Below are 17,436 nucleotides of genomic sequence, written 5' to 3' on the forward strand. Positions count from 1 at the left end.
GCTGCTTACGTGTGCAAAGGATATAGCAGGGTTATATTTTCTGCGAAAAACAAATGTGCAATGGTTTCAAGGACTACTAAGGTCCAGACAAAGTTTGATTGAGGATCGAAGAAACATATTTGACAGCTTGAAAATGAAATACTGCCTTAAAAGGAAGCAATTTTCCTTTGTTGCACATGAATGAAAAAGATGCAACAATATGCTTAGCCGGTGAACCACTGTAATCACCATAAACCTGCTAGGAGGACTGGACTGGGTTGACTTTTGTCTGGCAGCAACTTTGTGCCAATGTCCAAACAAAATGCTCTAAGCTTAGCGATAAACAAAATTTTAAGATTTTTAAGCCTTTCATGAGACCTAAACACTTTGACTGCCAGGTTTTTTCGCATGCTAGTTCAGTGGCTATATCGTGCTACATAGAAACTGCTACTTCACCACCACTTTCTTCTGACGCAGAATTCATCAGCAGTTTACAAATCCCTTTGTCAAAGTGAAGATAGACCTGCCGCACTGGTTTGCCATAGCTGTCTTGCCGAGAGACGGCAGAGCACTGAGACGTTTGCTTCACCTACTATTAGAAACATACCCTGCAATGTTCATTTTTGCACGACTTGCTTCTTGACAGGCAGGGAATGCGCTTAAAAGACAACAAAACTAATATACCTAGGAGTGGTAGTCAAAGGATTAAAGAGGCCTTGCGGCATAGATACAGTGCAATAGCTTTTATTCATTGTTAGCAAAGTATGGATATTTTGCCAATGCCTAAATTGCAATGACAGATCTGACAACAGAATAATATTTTAATCTGTTGTAGGACTAGAGCTATTTGCCTACTGCAGCAGCATGCATCATTGAGTTTTGACAGTCGATATGAAACTTACAACTTAACAGATATGCTGTTCACTATGGCTGGTAAGTGGTAAGTTTGAAGATCTACATTTGGTTGGTGGTGCAGTTTGAGAATTGATTCCTCAAATTCAACAAAAAACACAATGTGCTAGAGTTCTAGTGTTTTAAATAAGTGGCACGACTTCAACTCTATTTGAGAAGCTGCATACAGTTTGTTTCAAACAATGTTACAGGGTGTCCTTGCGTGTCCTGCTCAATTCTCACCTGACCTGTACTTGGCACTGGTAGTGTTGGTATGTGCCCACAATATGGCACATTCAAAAAGTGCAGGCACCAGCTCTGAAGACAAGGCCACCATAATGCACAAGCTTCCAGTATATGTTTTTGATAGCGCTGCTCTCAATGGTAGCAGCTTATGGTCTTGGCAATTGGCATGTGAAAAGGAAGGCTTTTCTTATCGGCTTCCCTTTTGAATTTCGTGGTTCAATAACTTCCACTTGCATGTGCCAAGTTCTGCTAATCCTTTTTTCTTTGAACTTGGGACTGTACAAAGAATCCTTTGAAGAAAATTGTTTACAGCCAAAACAATTGTGGCAGAAACCATCGCATATGATTACCAATATCACAAATAGCCTTCCTATGTGACCTGCTGCACATGACCATGCCATCAGTGAATCCCATGCCAAATGATACCAGAGCATAATATATCTTGTTGTAATCATCGCACCCTAGCTGAAACGCCGCAGTAATTCCCAGTATCCTGGCTGCAACCTTACTGCAATGTCTATCCATTAAGTCGCCACGCTCATGGCAAAGGTGTCTGCTGCAAATGGGTTGCTACTGATATAATATATTTAAGGTTAAATACCCCTTGTGTTACCTTGGCACATACATTAATGGGCAATGGCCACGGATTAGCACACACCAATATCATATATGCAGTGCCGAAGTTATGCATATAGGCGGAAGCCAGCAGCAAGTTGTCTATTCAGACATATACCCAGAGGGCCATATTGTTTGCTTAGCAAGACAGCAGCCAGTACATCCCTAGTAGCCCAAGTTGACTCCTGCCATAAATGGCCGGAAACATAGATACAAACCGAAAAGCAGAGGTAGCAGCCATAAAAAGCTGCCGCTTTAATAATGCAGCAAGACCCTTTTAAGGGCTTCAAGGCCCTTAATATTGTTAAGATGAGGTGCGTTTATTTAAAAAGATTAGTTTATAAAAAGGGGAAAAGGGTTGCCGCACTAACACTGAGCCACTCCAAAGAGAAACGCACTTCGTCCTCCTCTTCTTCTGTCCTTGCTATTGCGTTAGCGTAACATTCCTCCCTTCGAGTAACTGTCACGTGTACTAAGAGTCACAGGGATGACAGCGCTCCAGGCGGGCAACATGAACAAGCTGCGCCTTCTTAGAGCGGTAGCCATGAGGCACATGACGAGCAATCAAATAGGTCGCATCACTTAGGCCATCGGTGATGACGAAAGGCCTAGTGTAATGAGTCAAACTTCTGGCACAGGCCACGCTTGTTAAGTGGTGACGAAAGCCATACTATGTCCCCTTCGTTGTAGAACACATTCTTATTGCGTAAATCGTAGCTTATCTTGGTGCGGTTCTGAGACGCCAATGTACGGAGCTAAGATACATAACGTACTTCGTCAGCGTGCCAAAGAACCTGGGCGATAGAGTCCGCACAATGAGTAAAAGGCAGAATCATAAAGTAGAAGGGCCTGTAGCTGGCAGTTTCTTGCTTTGCAGTACTTTAGCTGTATGTGATAAAAGGCAAGATGTCATCCCAATTTTTGTGCCTGGAATTGATGTACATCAAAAGCATGTTGGTCAAAGTTCTGTTTGTGCACTCAACAAGGCCATTTTTCTGTGTGTGATACGAGGTCGTGTGGTGAAATTGGCAAGCACAAAGATGCAACAGCTCTTCGGCTATGCTGGCCATGAACTGGCGACCATGATCGCTCACAATAATACGAGGGGGTCCATGACGCAGCATAACGGAGGACAGGAGGAAGCTCGAAACATCAATAGTTGTGGCTGTTGGCATCGCTGTGGTTTCAGCATAACGCATCAGATGGTCAACACAGACTACAATCCAACAGTGTTCGTTTGTTAAGCGCAAAAATGGCCAAGAAAATCCACTCCAACGCTGTTGAAAGGCGATGATGGTGGTGCCACAGGGTGAAGGAGTCCGACCAGAGTAGTATTAGGGCGATAAAATTGCTGGCACTTGTCACAACTGGCCACATGTCTATATTCCGTCGCATATTAGGCCGGTAGAACCAGCCGTGAATGCGGTGGTATGTTCTGGTGAAACCCATGTGCCCAGCGGTGGCGTCATCGTGCATAGCACGGTGCACGTGTGCTCTCAAATTCTTAGGGACCACTAAGAGGAGCCGATCATCATCAGCCGTGTAATTCTTTTTGTAGAGCAGGCCATCCTGGATAAAAAAAAGCCGTTGATAACTGCCGCCGGCTGAGCAGCTAAGGTGAAGAGGGCATCCAGGCTACAGTTGTTGCACTACTCTTCCTGGAAAGTGGCCAGGTTGGGAAAAAGAATGTCATTGATGGCGGCCAGAAACTCACTGAAACTGTCAGCACCACATGCAGTTGTTGGTAGAGGGAGCCTCGAAAGACAGTCAGCGTTCGCATGATGCCAGTCACTCTTGTAACAGACTGCAAAGTCAAATTCCTCCAAACGTGGTGCCTATCGAGCAAGGCAGCCAGACGGGTCGCGGAGACCAGCCAACCAACATAGTGAATGGCAATCAGCAGTGATCGTGAAGTAGCACTCGGAGATATGGGCGGAACTTATGGACAGCAAAAACTACAGCGAGGCACACTTGCTCAGTGACGGTGTAATTCTATTCGGCTTTGCTCAATGAACGGCTGGTGTAGTTAATGGCATGCTCGCCGTGTCACCAAAGCGCTGGACGAGGACGGCGCCGAGGCCGATCCCACTCGCATCAGTGTGCAATTCCATTGCAGCAGAGGGGTCAAAATGACGAAGTGTGTGTCCGGAAGAGAGCTGGAACTTCAGATGAAGAAATGAGGAATCACGATCTGCTGTCCATGTGAAAGGCTCATTCTCGTGCAGCAATGAAGTCAGAGGGCAGGTAGTATCTGCAAAGTTAGGAACTCTATGTCGTAAATACGAGCAAAGACCCAAGAAACTTCTCAGCTCGCATTGTGACTGGTTGTTTGAAGTCTCCTGCAGCAACCTTCTGTGGGTGTGGTCGCACACCGTGCCTGTCCACTACATGTCTAAGTACAAGCACCTCCCGTTGGCCAAGATGACATTTCTTCGAGTTTAAGGTAAGGGCAGCTTATTCAAGGCACCTCAAAACAATGTCAAGTTGATGATTGTGCTCTGCAAAAGTGCAGCGAAAAATGACGACGTCGTCAAGGTAACAAACAAATCTCCCATCTCAGGCCAAGCAGTACCGTGTCCCTAAACCTTCCAAATGTCGCAGGTGCAATGCACAAACCAAACGGCATGACAAATTCAAACAAGCCGTCTGGTGTCACAAAAGCTGTTTTCTCTTTGTCGGCTGAATGCATGAGTATCTGCCAGTAGCTTGATCAAAGGTGCACAGATTAAAAGTAGGATGCAGAATGAAGACAGTTGGTAATGTCATCGATATGGGGAAGTGGCTACACATCCTTTTTTACCACAGAATTGAGACACCGGTAATCAACACAACCTTCAGGACCCGTCTTTTTTTTTCACGAGAATGACCAGTACACTCTAAGGACTAGAGGAATATTGAATGATGCTCTAGGCTAGCATGTCGCCGACCTGTTGAGCGATGATCTTGCGCTCCGACATGGACATGCGGTAAAGCTTCTGCCTTACAAGATGGAGGTGTGGAAGTCACCAGAAAAAATTTTGCAATTTGACCCGCTAAAAGAACATCATGGGACCCAGAAAATACTCCCTGCTTGTCCAAATCAGATACAGCTGGTATTGGTGAAATCACTAGACTTCGAAGAAAAATTTCCGCAGCACCACAATCTAACTTGCACCAATTTCACCAAGAAGGTCAATCCCAAGGATGATGTTGCAAGTGGTTTGTACTAAAACAACAAATTCAGTTGGCAAATATTGTCCACCAAAATTCACTACAGCAGAGCAAACGCCAACGAGCAGCAGGGGTTCACCCCGTCCCATGTTAATATCACTTTGTATCCAAGCCGATTTTTAAACAAAAATCATTACTGAAACTGCAGCACTGGTGTCCACTAAGGTATCAGCATTTAAATAAACACAGACACACAAAGTAAAGCATTGGCTCAAGTAAAGCATTGGCTCAAGCTAGTTGGAAATCCATACTTAATGCTGTTTAAGTGCAGAGTTTGAAAAACACCAAAGGGGCACAAACGGGACAGGCACCAACTTCCAACTAATGTTTAATGCAAGATGTCATGAATATACAGAGAAAAACAGACAAAAAAAAAAAAAAACAGGAAAGACAAGAATGAACATAACTAATCATTTCATCATACCATCTAACATGTGTGCATTACTAAGCAATTTTCACCAACTGCCCTCAAGAAAATTAAATTATAAATTTTCTCTAGGGCAGTTCACAATTGTTAAACTGTTAATTAATGGAATAATCAAATTATTAGTTACATTCATTCTTGTCTTTTCTGTTTCGGTATCTCTGTTTTTCTGTATATATTCACATCTTGCATTAAACGTTTGTTGGAAGTTAGTACCTGTCCCGTTTGTGTCCCTTTGTGGTTTTTATAAACTCTGCATTTAAATAGTATTACGTACAGACACACACTTTGTTTTTGAGCATGCGGACAGGCGGAGGACTATGTGACCATCCTGCGACCTCACCTCGATCAGTCGCTCCAGCTAGTTCTCAGCTGGGATGATGGTGAAAGTGAGTGACGGCAAGGCAATGGCGAGCGGCAATAGCCAGTCGGAGGTGCAGTAAAACTGCGGTTGGAAGCTGGACACTCATGCTGGGATACACGCTCACATGGATGTCATCGAAGAGGCACAATGTTCTGCCACGGCTCGCTGTCTTGACCTTTAGATTCATAATCAGGGATAGGTGAAACATGCCGCTGCCATCAGCGACAATACCTGGCGAGATGTCCACGGATTCTGCAACTAAAGCAAACAGGTGACTCGCAGTACACAGGGTAGTCATAAAATAGGGTTTGAGGCCGCCCGTATCAGGGAGAAATGCATTGGAGTGGTGAAGCCTGACGGTACTCGAAGGATGCTAAAACTCTGCCGCATCAATACAGACGTGTTCATTATGCAAGGGCAGATTTTCATTGTTAGTTTGCAAATGGCAAAGTACCAGCTGTTCAGAACAGCATACGTGAACTGTGGATTGGTGGTATTGTCATCCTGCATCTCTTCCTCCACCTCATACTTGAAAGTGCACCAATTCTACTTTAACAAGCTGACGAACTAATAGGGCGATGTCATGGGATGTCCACCCTTGAGACCCTGGTCACGTTGTCGAGTCTACCAAACTTTGGCAATATTCGTTGCGTCTTCAGCACCTTAAAAGCATGCGACAGTGACGTCTGAGATCAGACGGAGTATACAGGTCTTCCTTTGATACAAGAAAATTGCAGATATCTTCAGCGATGCCCTGCAGGAGATGTTCACCCTTATCTTCATCTGACATGCCTGTGTTCATAATTATGTACAGTTTCAATACTTCTTCAATGCAAGTTTTGCATGTTTCCCCGGGCAACTGTGTTCTTTACGAAAGCTATGCTGTTGCGATGTCTGCCCATCCCAAGTTTCATGAGATTAATCTCATTGCTGACTACCACTGTTGTGAAGTCTGTGGTCCCTGCGGCCAACGAAGTTTCCATCGATGGTGCCATGCCAGGTGCCGGGAGAAAGGGTTCCGAGCAAAGTTTAGGAGAATGAACAAAAAGGAATATATTCGAAAAGGTACATAGTTGAGATTACAAAATGGCTTCAACTATCGAAGCACACTATGGTAGCGTCTTAGCATCTCGGAGTCACACTGTTTCCGAGCGTCCTCCTCCTCAGCCGACCGGATCCGCTTTTTATGCCTGCGTCGTCATTGTTCATGGTTTCCACCAATCTGGCGTCAAGAGACAGATGGCGTCAGGAGACAAATCCCAGCGTCGGTGAGCTGATGGTATCGGTGAGCAAGTGCCCTTTTTTGTGAGCCCGGTCGGAAACACATGCACATCACTGGACACAAACAGGGAAAGTACGGGGAACGCATGCTGACTCTGATCCCCGGCGTGGTCATGCCAGTTTGTACGGTTGACAGGTGACAAGCGTAGCTTTATACGGACCTTCACTCCGGCGTGGACAGGCCAATTTGGGCTGCTGACAGGTGTGAAAAATCGTAGCGTGAAGCGTGACAACTGCATGTTCCAGGGGTGGCATTCCCCTTCTCTAAACGGCTGCCGGGCACAATAGCACCCCCGCCGCCATATGGTGCATCGGGAGGTCGAGTTGTTCGAGGCAGCTCGGTCGGCGGGATGCCTGCATTGTTCGAAGCCATGCGCAGCAGCTTCTGGGAATGACGATCTCTGGCCAAAGACCTCTTGGTAGGTGGGCTCTGACTGGACTGCATAACTGCAAGGGGACAAGCTCCAAGGAGCGACCATTGTCAGCCACACACAATGCCTCAAGTGCCCTGTGCATGCCACTCTCATCGCCAGACTGTACAAATTTAAAAAATTCGACAACCCCTTACCGAAAAGAAAAACCTGAAACACAAGGTCCATGTTGATTTGGACAAGTACCCAGAAACTTCCAATTATGTGTCCTCTCAAATAGACAGAAATGGGTTTATGTAATCAAGCTAAGTAATCTTGAATTAGAGATTTTTCAGGTGAGGAAGGCGAAGGGAGAACTGACCTTAATTAATGTTCATCACTTAGCACCAGATAGCTACATGATCTTTACATAACTCCAAATTGTGAAATCAACAAAAGGAAAAACCATCTGAAAACCTTATCGTATTCCTATATTGGCTCAGAAGGCCTCACTTTTTCCCACTTCTCTTCCGATTGGAATAAATTACCAAATCTGACCAATAATACCAAAACTTAAAAAAATAACTTGTGCAGATTATCCAAAACAAGTCGCAACTAAACTTACATTGAGGCTGTTTATCTTCAGCCTTTAATGTTAAGAAATCTGCCATACCACGACTAGAAGAAACCAACGGTGCTTTCTGTCTAACAAAAATTCCTCAAACTTAAAACATTCGAAAACATTATTGTCGTCGAAGATATTAAAGCTTATGAACATAATTTACAAAAGGTACCTCCAAAAGCACTTCTGCCAAATCAAACATGACTCGTTATGAACTTCTGCTAAAGATAAACAGATCAACTTGCGTGTGACCTTCCAAATTGTATGCAGCAACGAACCTGTCTGCCTTGCAGTTCTATATGTGTTGTCACGTAAATTTTCCACTTCCAGCTATGAAACTAACCCACGCCGAAAATGTTAATCACCTAAAAAAGAAAGATTGTGGTATTCTTTATGCATTATCAAACGTTCAGCGCGTAACTAATCTCCTACAAAATGAATAAAAATGAACAAAACAATTTGCAACGCTTCTTGATTTCTTTTTCAGGCCTTAACAAATCCTTTCAGATGAGCTCGAGAGGGTAGCGCCTTCCGGGGTTCTCACAAAGTGCGGTCGCGAAGAAGGTGAAAGCCGCTAATTTGCCTGACGCTCCTCGTAGCTGCGACTTTAGAGCAACAGTCTCCGCGTACTAGAAGGGTACATTTACCGACCTGCACATGCACTGTTCCCCAAGGTGCCAGGCAGAAAGGTGGCCTTTCTTTGCGCTCGTGAGTGACCAGCTCTTGTAGCAGCCTACAGGACGTTTCCCTTTGTCCCTCTGTTTACGAGACGTGCGCAATACGGTTAGGCGACAGTTTCTACGCCTAAACCTACGCAAAACTCTCTTTTTGACGACATGCGCCGCGCCGATCCCCGATCTCTGCAAACGCCTAAGCTTTACAGTCATTCACTTTTTCACACTCTTCGGATGGATCCCAACTTTCACGCCTTTGCCTCTGTCACCTTGGCGCTTCGCACGTTTGATTCTAGACGCCTTGACCACGTCCGCCTTTCTCCTGTGCCTACGCCTTCTCTTCATCTGTTCAGACCTATCCGAACAGCCATAGGTGACACATTCCCAGCAGGCCGGCTGAACTTGCCGCCTCCGTACAAACTCGTCTTTAACGGGCCCTCTGTTTCCTGTGCTCTTTTTGGCAGGCTGGCCGCACTTACCACCTCCTTATACAGTTGGCCTAACGGTCCTCCATTTCTTGTGTGGGAACAGTGCTGCTCTCTACCGCTTTCTCCTCACTTCTGGCTACTAACACGTCTGACTCGTCACTGCATGCAGCTGCCTCGGGAATTGTTCCTTGGTCCTCTGACCACTGCTCAATAGGGGACACACCTATCTGTCTCCGGGTCTCATCCTGTGTTTTCGCCCTTTTATTCACTATCTGTTCTGACCTATCCGAACAGCCGAAGGTGACTTTTTCTGGCAGGCCGGCCGAACTTGCTGCCTGCGTACATACTTGGTCTAACGGGCCCTCTTTCTCCTGATGCATGCCTGGGGAATTTGAAGTCTCCAGTTTAACATTCATATGGAAATACTTTTTACCCTTTTGCTTCCTGGCACCATATCGCGCTTTGTCGCTTCTCCCCGATTGTCACGGCGTACTACGGAAACTGTTGCATGCAGCTATCCTCGGCGAATTCTGCCACTTCTCTTTTTGGCCTTCGAGGTCGGCGCAAATTCCAGAACGAAGTGTTTGAACAAAGCCTTCTTAGCCCTATCGTAGTCTCGTGATTCTTCCTCGGACAAGCAGTTCATGAAGCACTTAGCGATACTCAACAGGATTAGTGCTGGAAATCTCTCGATCCACAAGCCGCGGCTGACATCCTCTTTCTTAAACACACTTTCGAAATCAGTGAGGAAATTTACTACATCGTCATCTGCCTCGAAAGTACAGAGCTGGCATCGCGCTATCTGCCATCCGAGTATCTGACTTTTGCGCTCAAGTTGTGCCATCCTAAGAGCGTGCCGTTGCGCTGCCTCGTGCTCGCGCCTCTCATACTCTGCTTTTTGCTTTCGCCTCTCTACTGCTTCACGCTCACGCCTCACACTCCTCTGCTTCTCGCTTGCACTTCTCTACTGCTTTAGGCTCACGCCTCTCGCACTCCTCTGTTTTTTGGTTTCTTTCAACAATGGTTTCCCAAGCGTCGTCAGCTTCTCAACCGTCACTTCTGCCTTCATGATGTAGAGAACTTCTGCTTTCGTTTTTGCGGAGCCGACGGAAATGCCTAATTCGTTGCAAATTAGAAGTAGGTCCTGTATTTCGAATTTCTCCATAGCGAATACTGCCGCTGCCTCTACTTTAAGCTTTCTTTCAACTATGGTTTCCCAAGCTTCGTCAGCCTCTTCAGCCGTCCCATCTTCTAGGTTCATGACGTCGAGAAATGCACCTTTTGTTTCTTCGGAGACTACGCAAATGCCCTGCACTTCGAATTTCTCCATAGCGATCTTGTTTGCCTTCAAAATTCACACTTCCTTAAAACTGAAATCCTGGTTTAAAGAAGGTGAATTTCCCAAAACTGGGACCGTTTTGGGAAATTCACCTTCTTTAAATAAGGATATGGCAAATGCCTTTTGTCAAAATGCGCATCTGCTCATGATTTTTGAGGAGTTCTTGGATTTTCTACTTCTCCATGCTCTCCATGCACCTTGTGTTTCTTCCCCACTACCAATTTAGCACGCGAGACACTCGATTCTTGGTCTACGAGACAAAATAACTAATAACACCGAACATCGTTACTGACTGCCTACGCTAATGAGTCTGGCGAAAAGAGAAGCAAACACGCAGCACTCACCACACCGATGTAGCTAACGCCAACCGATCCCATAAGCTGCCAGCCACTGTTACGATGGTCAGCATGTCCCAAGTTCCGTGAGGTCAATCTCACCACTGACGACTACTATTGCGAAGTCGGGGGTCCGTGCGGCCAGCGAAGTTTCCATTGATGGTGCCGTGCCAGGTGCCGGGATAACGGGTTCCGAGCAACGCTTAAGAGACTGAAGAAAAAGGAATATATTCAAAAAGGTACATGGTTGAGATTACAAAATGGCTCCAACTATCGAAGCACACTACGCCAGCGTCTTTGCATGTCCGAGCCACTGTTTCCAAGCGTCCTCCTCCTCAGCCAACCAGATCCGTTTTCATGCCTGCGTCGTCATTGTTCATGGTTTCCACCAATCCGGCGTCAGGAGACCAATCCCGGCGACGGTGAGCTGATGGCATCGGTGAGCTGGTTGCCCCTTTCGATGCGCCGGTGGTATGGGTGAGGTAGTGCCCTTTTCGGTGAGCCCGGTTGGAAACGCACGTACATCACTGGACACAAACAAGGAAAGTAGGGGGAACGCACGCAGACTCCAATCCCGGGCGTGGTCATACCAGTTTGTGTGGCTGACAGGCGACAAGAAGCGTAGCCTTGTACGGACCTTCACTCCGGTGTGGACAGGCCAATTTGGGCTGCTGACAGGTGTGAAGAATCGTAGCATGAAGCGCAACAACTGCATGTCGCCGGGGTGACATCACCCCTCTGAACGGCTGCCGGGCACAACAATGCTCAGCCTTATTTCATTTTGGAAGTGAGTTCCCGAAGCAGCTCTAGAGTCTACGATGAGCAGCTAGCATTATGCATCTCAAGCCAACGATGAGTGGTCACTGTACCTGCCGATGTAAACAAATGCGCTGGTCAGTGCTTTGGACTATCGGCGGCATCTTGCGGGATACAAATGTGGAAACTCGCATTTGATATCTTACAGTGAGCACGCGAAGTGCTACCCTCAGAAGGGCCAGAACACCTAAAATGGCAAGCAGCACGTATAATATCAGTGGTTAGAGCTACCCTTAGTTAGAGCACGATGTGTAGCGCATGGGCGCTGGCTCTCATGGTGGCGGTTGAATGTGAACGGCGATTCGTGGCTATTGAATTTGTCAGAATCAAAACTGTCAATATTTGACAGATATGAAGAGCTAGTTCACCTGACATTGTCAACCAAAGGTCCGGCACGGTCACGAATCAGCCGAGTGTTTGCTCTTCCCTGGTTTCGAAACCGGCATGCCTTGTGCTCCTTCACTGCTGGGGCAACACGCTGGCTGGGGACACTCGTGACGTCACACAAAGAGGTTCACTCGGCTGCTTGGTCAGGTTTCGATTTCGTTTTTGCACTTTTTTTTTTATTCATGATTATTTCCAAATTTGTGGAACAATTCTATCAGACGCGTGACAAGGGGTCTTGGGAACCTAAACATTCCATTACCTTGACATGGACAAAAAATTGCCGGAGTTGCCCCTTTGAGGTCCCTGAGGGACCTAACTCAGCTTCCCTCGCATGCTTTCACTTCCACCTACACCATGCGGTCCGCGGCGGCGGCGACGACAGCAAAAATGTGCCTGGTACGTCCATATAATTGCTAGCTCAATAAAAGTAGGAGACACGGTACGAGTCGGCATCCGGCACAGTGTCAGACACAATCGCACCCGCCAAATGCCATATCAGACACCGAATCGTGCCGTGTGTCTCTTACTTCACGGCAGCAAGTTCAGGGTGCGATCATTATACGAGAAAAAAAAAACCACAGTTCTTGATTGGAAAAGTGGGGGCTGCGTTCATTACACGTGTGCGTTCATTATGCGAGCAAATATGGTAACACACAAGGCTTGCCATTCAGAAATTCGGAAGTAGGGAGAAACGAATAGAAGACCGGAAAAATGGGAAAGAAAGAAATGAGACTGGAGAATGGGGGACAGGTACTGGCGACTGCTGATTTTCATCATCAGTCTGGAGGCACCGTGTACGTGAAGCAGAGGCAGAAGAGGTGCGTTGCCTCCGCCGGGGGGGCCCTAAAGGCCCTAACAGTCAGCATCGGCTCAAACCCCCGGATCTTTTTTTCCCCAGAAACGGCTAAGCCGCGCACACACAGCTACACACAGGAGGGTCCCACCTTCATGAGCTCAAATTCGTGGTGTCGCAATACACCCAACGCCTGCTTATGCAAATGCCTCTGCGGAAAAGGGGGAGATAATTTCAAGCAGTTGCATTATGTGGCACTAAAGCCAACTCCAACAAAATCAGGTGAAATGAGAATAAAAGACTGACGCTGACAATTTCTCGGACTTCATCATGGCAACCGAAATTTCAGACGTCACATAATGTATCGCTCAACTGATCTACTGATTCGTGGGTGTGATGCCACCATCACAATGGCTGCGAGCACAGTTGCTGCCATTGGGGTTGTCACCTGTGAGGACATTTTCGTTATCGAGGCGATTCCTCAGCTTTTTAAATGCTGTACAGCTACTGCATTTCGTTGGCTCTGCACAAAACTACAACACTGTAGACTTCTGAAAAAGCGGCATTGGTTAGGCCTAGCTGGTGAGAGTGGCAGAAAGCAAGCTATCACGGGAATCTCGCCCTTGTATGTTCATACCAGTAGACTACATCAAATATTGGTCAAGAAGTGCATGGGCTGGACTGACGGCCATGCACAAGGCTGAGTATGGGTCCATGGACAATCAGCTGGCAACTACTGTGAACACCTACCTAGTTTGTGTGTGCGCTGGCCAGAACAGTGCATGCTCATGTGTGGGTATAAAGCCAGTAAAGATCCGAACTGATACTGTGTAGCATAGCCTAAACTGACAGTGTTGCGAACTCAAAGGTGTGGGCAAATGACAAAGCACGAAGCAATGGGAGAACCGGAAATGCACCCGCAGCCTAGGTCATGACAATTTCAAGCAGATAATTTTAATAAACACAACGAGAAAAAGTCAGTAAATGAATTTTGGATCATGCCGACTAGGCTGTCAAGAACAATGAAATGCCTTTACTGTTGAAATTGGTTTTTCAGTCACCGGAACTGTGCTCACATTTTTACGTCCTTGTCTGTGTCCAACTGCGCAAGTACATTTTATTTTCAATTCTCGATTTTTTTAGCTCCAGAAATGTTAACATTTGTTAGCTAAAGAATAAGTGCAGAAGAGTATAGCGACTTCTCTGCAGTTTAAAGCTGAACAAGTGTGACTTCACTCAAGATGCCTGGCTGTAGTGTGGTGTCTTGCACTGTTTAATGGGCCTCGCACCCTCACACAACAAGCAAAGCTGTACAAGTCAAGAAGAAAACAAGGACAATGCACCTGTTGCCACTCAACCGCTGCGTTTCTGCTGCCCAACAGGGAAGGGCATGAAAATGTTAATCCTCCTTTTTCTCCATACAATGGGTGGCCAGGCAGACATATATATAAACAGCTACTAAAACACCCACCGCACTGTCCCGGAGCCACGGCTAAACACTGGAGCTTCAGGCCTTATCATATCCTGCCTTTTGACTACTTATTCTTCCTGCTAAGAAATGCTGGTCTAGTTTACGGCAGATGCGTAAGTCTGCATAAACTACCTAGTTTGTAAAACTAGCGCAACACATACTTAAATCAGAAAGGACACTGATGCCCGAATGAACAGCTGGCTGAGAGACACGCGTAGACCCAAGAAGAGCTGCATGCAGCTCACAAGCTGCAGTTCAGTCACGTCACCTCTATATATCTCAAGCGGACGCACAGTGGCAATAGGACCAGCCATTGCACATATTGGCACTTGCTCAAACCACTGGCATGGCAGCTTACATATTTCTGACAAAGGCTGCACACGAGAAAGACATGTTTCATCTGAGGAGAGGTACTGTCAGACATCAAAAGAGAGAGCTCATGCTTTTAGCACGAACCATGCGCTGCCTTGGTGCTCCAATTACTTCTTCCATTGTCAGTAAGACAGTTTGTGCATATGTGAACAATGCATTCTTATCTCAAAGTGACTGTTTCGTGGTTGTAATGCACTGTGAAAAATTGTATGCCCTTTTTGACAATGCAGTGAACCACCAAGTCTTGCAACGCTAGGTGCACACTATAATCAGTGTTTATTGTTGTCAATTTTCAGTGCGTCCTTTCCAACTGTTGCAGTCTCCAATGGCCCCAGCCATGTCTACTTCTTTTGTAGTTGGGTTTTCGAAGCACATCATGCAAGGACATCTATACCTTTCTAAAGATATAAAGTTGTTGATGCAAGATGTGTAAAAGAATGAAAAGCTCTAACAATTAGTTGTCTGAGCAACATGATTATTCCACAATCTTTAGGATTTTAGTAAAAAATGTGTGTAAACTTGACACTACTTTTACAAATCCATGACTACTCTTTAACGCTTATGCAATCATTAATTGTGCATGAAGACTTGAGCTTGAGAATACAGATCCAATGCCATTCTATAGAATGCATCTGATATCACCGGAGCATTTTTATTCTGCATCAAAAGAACCTAATAATCTTATGTAGATCCTATTAGCAGTCAAGTAATACTGCCTTCATTTACAACATCATACTTCCCATGACCATTATTTTGCAGCGTTAAGATATCTTACATAAGCAGAATGGTTTGGTCAGGAAGCGTATGTGTGGCAGATTAAGCTTGATAATAAATTGCAACAATTATCACTTTCACAAATCATCATCAGCCCATTTATTTTCACTGCAGGACGAAGGCCTCTACCAGTGATCACCAATTATCCCTGTCTTGCCCCTGCTGATCCAATCTTATGCCTGTGAATTTCTCAATTTATTCACACAACCTGATTCTCTAGTCTCCTTGACTGCACTTCCTTTCTCTTGGCCCGCATTCTGAACCTTTAATACACCACCAATTATTGGGTTTCACAAATAAGAACACCCACTTATTTCTGCCTCCTATTACAGTAATAGACATCTAAATAGTGCTCACTGAGTGAATTCAGCAACAGTGCAGTGCTGCAGTTGAACGAAAAAACATCAAAACATATCAAGAGTGAAGTGATTAATAAGCTTGCTATCACAATGTCAATGACGAACTGGCTTTTATATACAAATTCGAAAAATGTGCAAACAAGATGTCTTGCAGGAAGTCTGATGCAGCAAGAATATTAAACGAGTAAGCATAGTGCAAGCTAAAGCGCACAAAAACATTAAATGTGATTTACAGCTCCAGCCCCTCAATACCCGACTGCCAATACCTCTTTTACATAGTGTCACAACTTTGTGCTTCTAATGCAAAAAATTGGATATCAGAGAATGGCACATTACAAATCCACTGCAATCATTGTTTACCAGATAAACGCCCCAAATCGCTCACAGCAGAATGCTGACGTGTACGCTTCCGTGCCTGCTGCCAACTGCCTATCCATACTACTGCAGCGATGATGCTGCCACATGTAGGATTCACCTTGCGGCGGATAGGTTGTACCATGGCTCTCTGAGATATGGAGTGTACTCAGGAGTTTACACTGACTGGTTTCGTGTACAGTCTGCAAAAAAAAAAAAGAAAAAGAGCTCCTGCTATGTCTATTTAGTGTGATAACTGCCTCACCAGATAGCTGAAAACCGAAATATAGGTCAAACTTAAAAAAAAAATGTGGAAAAAAGTCGACCCGTCTTATATCCTGGTAATTTCTTACCTGTTTATAGTTTTATTTTTCGCCCCTTTTTCTTTCTTTTTTTCGAATTAAAGTTTGGGGGGGGGTTCGACCTATACTCCAGTTTTTATGGCAGCTTTACAGTTATAATCGCTAAAATAAGCTATATTTTCAATATTTTACGACTACCGAAAGTAACCAAGTGCTCTAAAAGATTGCATAGTGGAAGTGCTAATGTAGATTGGGGCTTAGTTTCTAATCTTCCAAATTTTTTTTAAATTACCCAGGTTTGACGTGCACTGGGTGGCTGCATGATTCAGCTGCTTAAGGACTTTGAATATACACAGCTTGGTAGGACAATGGTGCCCTTCGTTGCTTTCACAGCAAATGTGTATGTCCAAACCCAGTTTTATGTGTTTTCAATTCCTAATGAGTTTTTTCCACCTTGCTTGTTTCATATGCTAGATATAGCGGCAAAATGAAGCAGCACTCTCCTTCAAAATGCACACTACAGTTCCCACTCTTCACAGTGTTTAAATGCTCTGCAAGCTCAGCACGCAGATAAAATGCACAGCAAAAGACATTTCATGACATAGGTAGGAGGACAGCAAATATATTTATCAATGTAAAAAATATAGGACCTTTTTCTAAATAAAAAAATGTAGTGTACCAAAATAGTATCTCCTGGTGTCTGCAATGTTTCTGTGAGGCATAGATAAAAAAAAAATCCTATTATGGATCAGGTATGTTAGAAAACTAAGGAACCACAGGCAGGGCATCACTGTTCTGGTGGGGAAAAGCTGTTGTCATGAATCATGTTACAAGAAGATACTAATGAAACAATAAAAATAAGATATCCTGAAAGCCTGGCTGGCATGGGCAAAGACTGGAAGTTTCAAAATAGAGAATTCCTTTGCAAATTAACATTACCACACAATAAAGCACACCAAGCCGTGATGAAAACAAATTTATAATGCACATGCACCTCGCATAGCAAACAGCCTGCTACAGGAATTTTCTGTCCACAGCTGAAAAACCCTG

The 17,436-nt window shown here is 45.1% G+C and overlaps 1 protein-coding gene across 6 annotated transcripts in view; it reads right to left on the minus strand.

Annotated features, from left to right (window-relative positions):
* The window catches only part of Galphas (G protein alpha s subunit), a 218,032-nt gene that overhangs the window by 73,339 nt on the left and 127,257 nt on the right, over window positions 1-17,436 (minus strand). Inside the window, exon 11 of one of the 6 annotated variants that reach the window (XM_055061900.2) lies at window positions 16,228-16,287. The exons of the other annotated variants lie outside the window; for them this stretch is intronic. Coding sequence (XP_054917875.1) covers window positions 16,262-16,287 — 26 coding nt within the window. The 3' untranslated portion in view covers window positions 16,228-16,261. Of the gene's footprint in view, window positions 1-16,227; window positions 16,288-17,436 lie in introns of those variants that run through there. 6 annotated transcript variants of the gene reach the window in all.

Source organism: Dermacentor andersoni, chromosome 1 (assembly GCF_023375885.2).
Source record: "Dermacentor andersoni chromosome 1, qqDerAnde1_hic_scaffold, whole genome shotgun sequence".
Classification (NCBI taxonomy): domain Eukaryota; kingdom Metazoa; phylum Arthropoda; class Arachnida; order Ixodida; family Ixodidae; genus Dermacentor; species Dermacentor andersoni.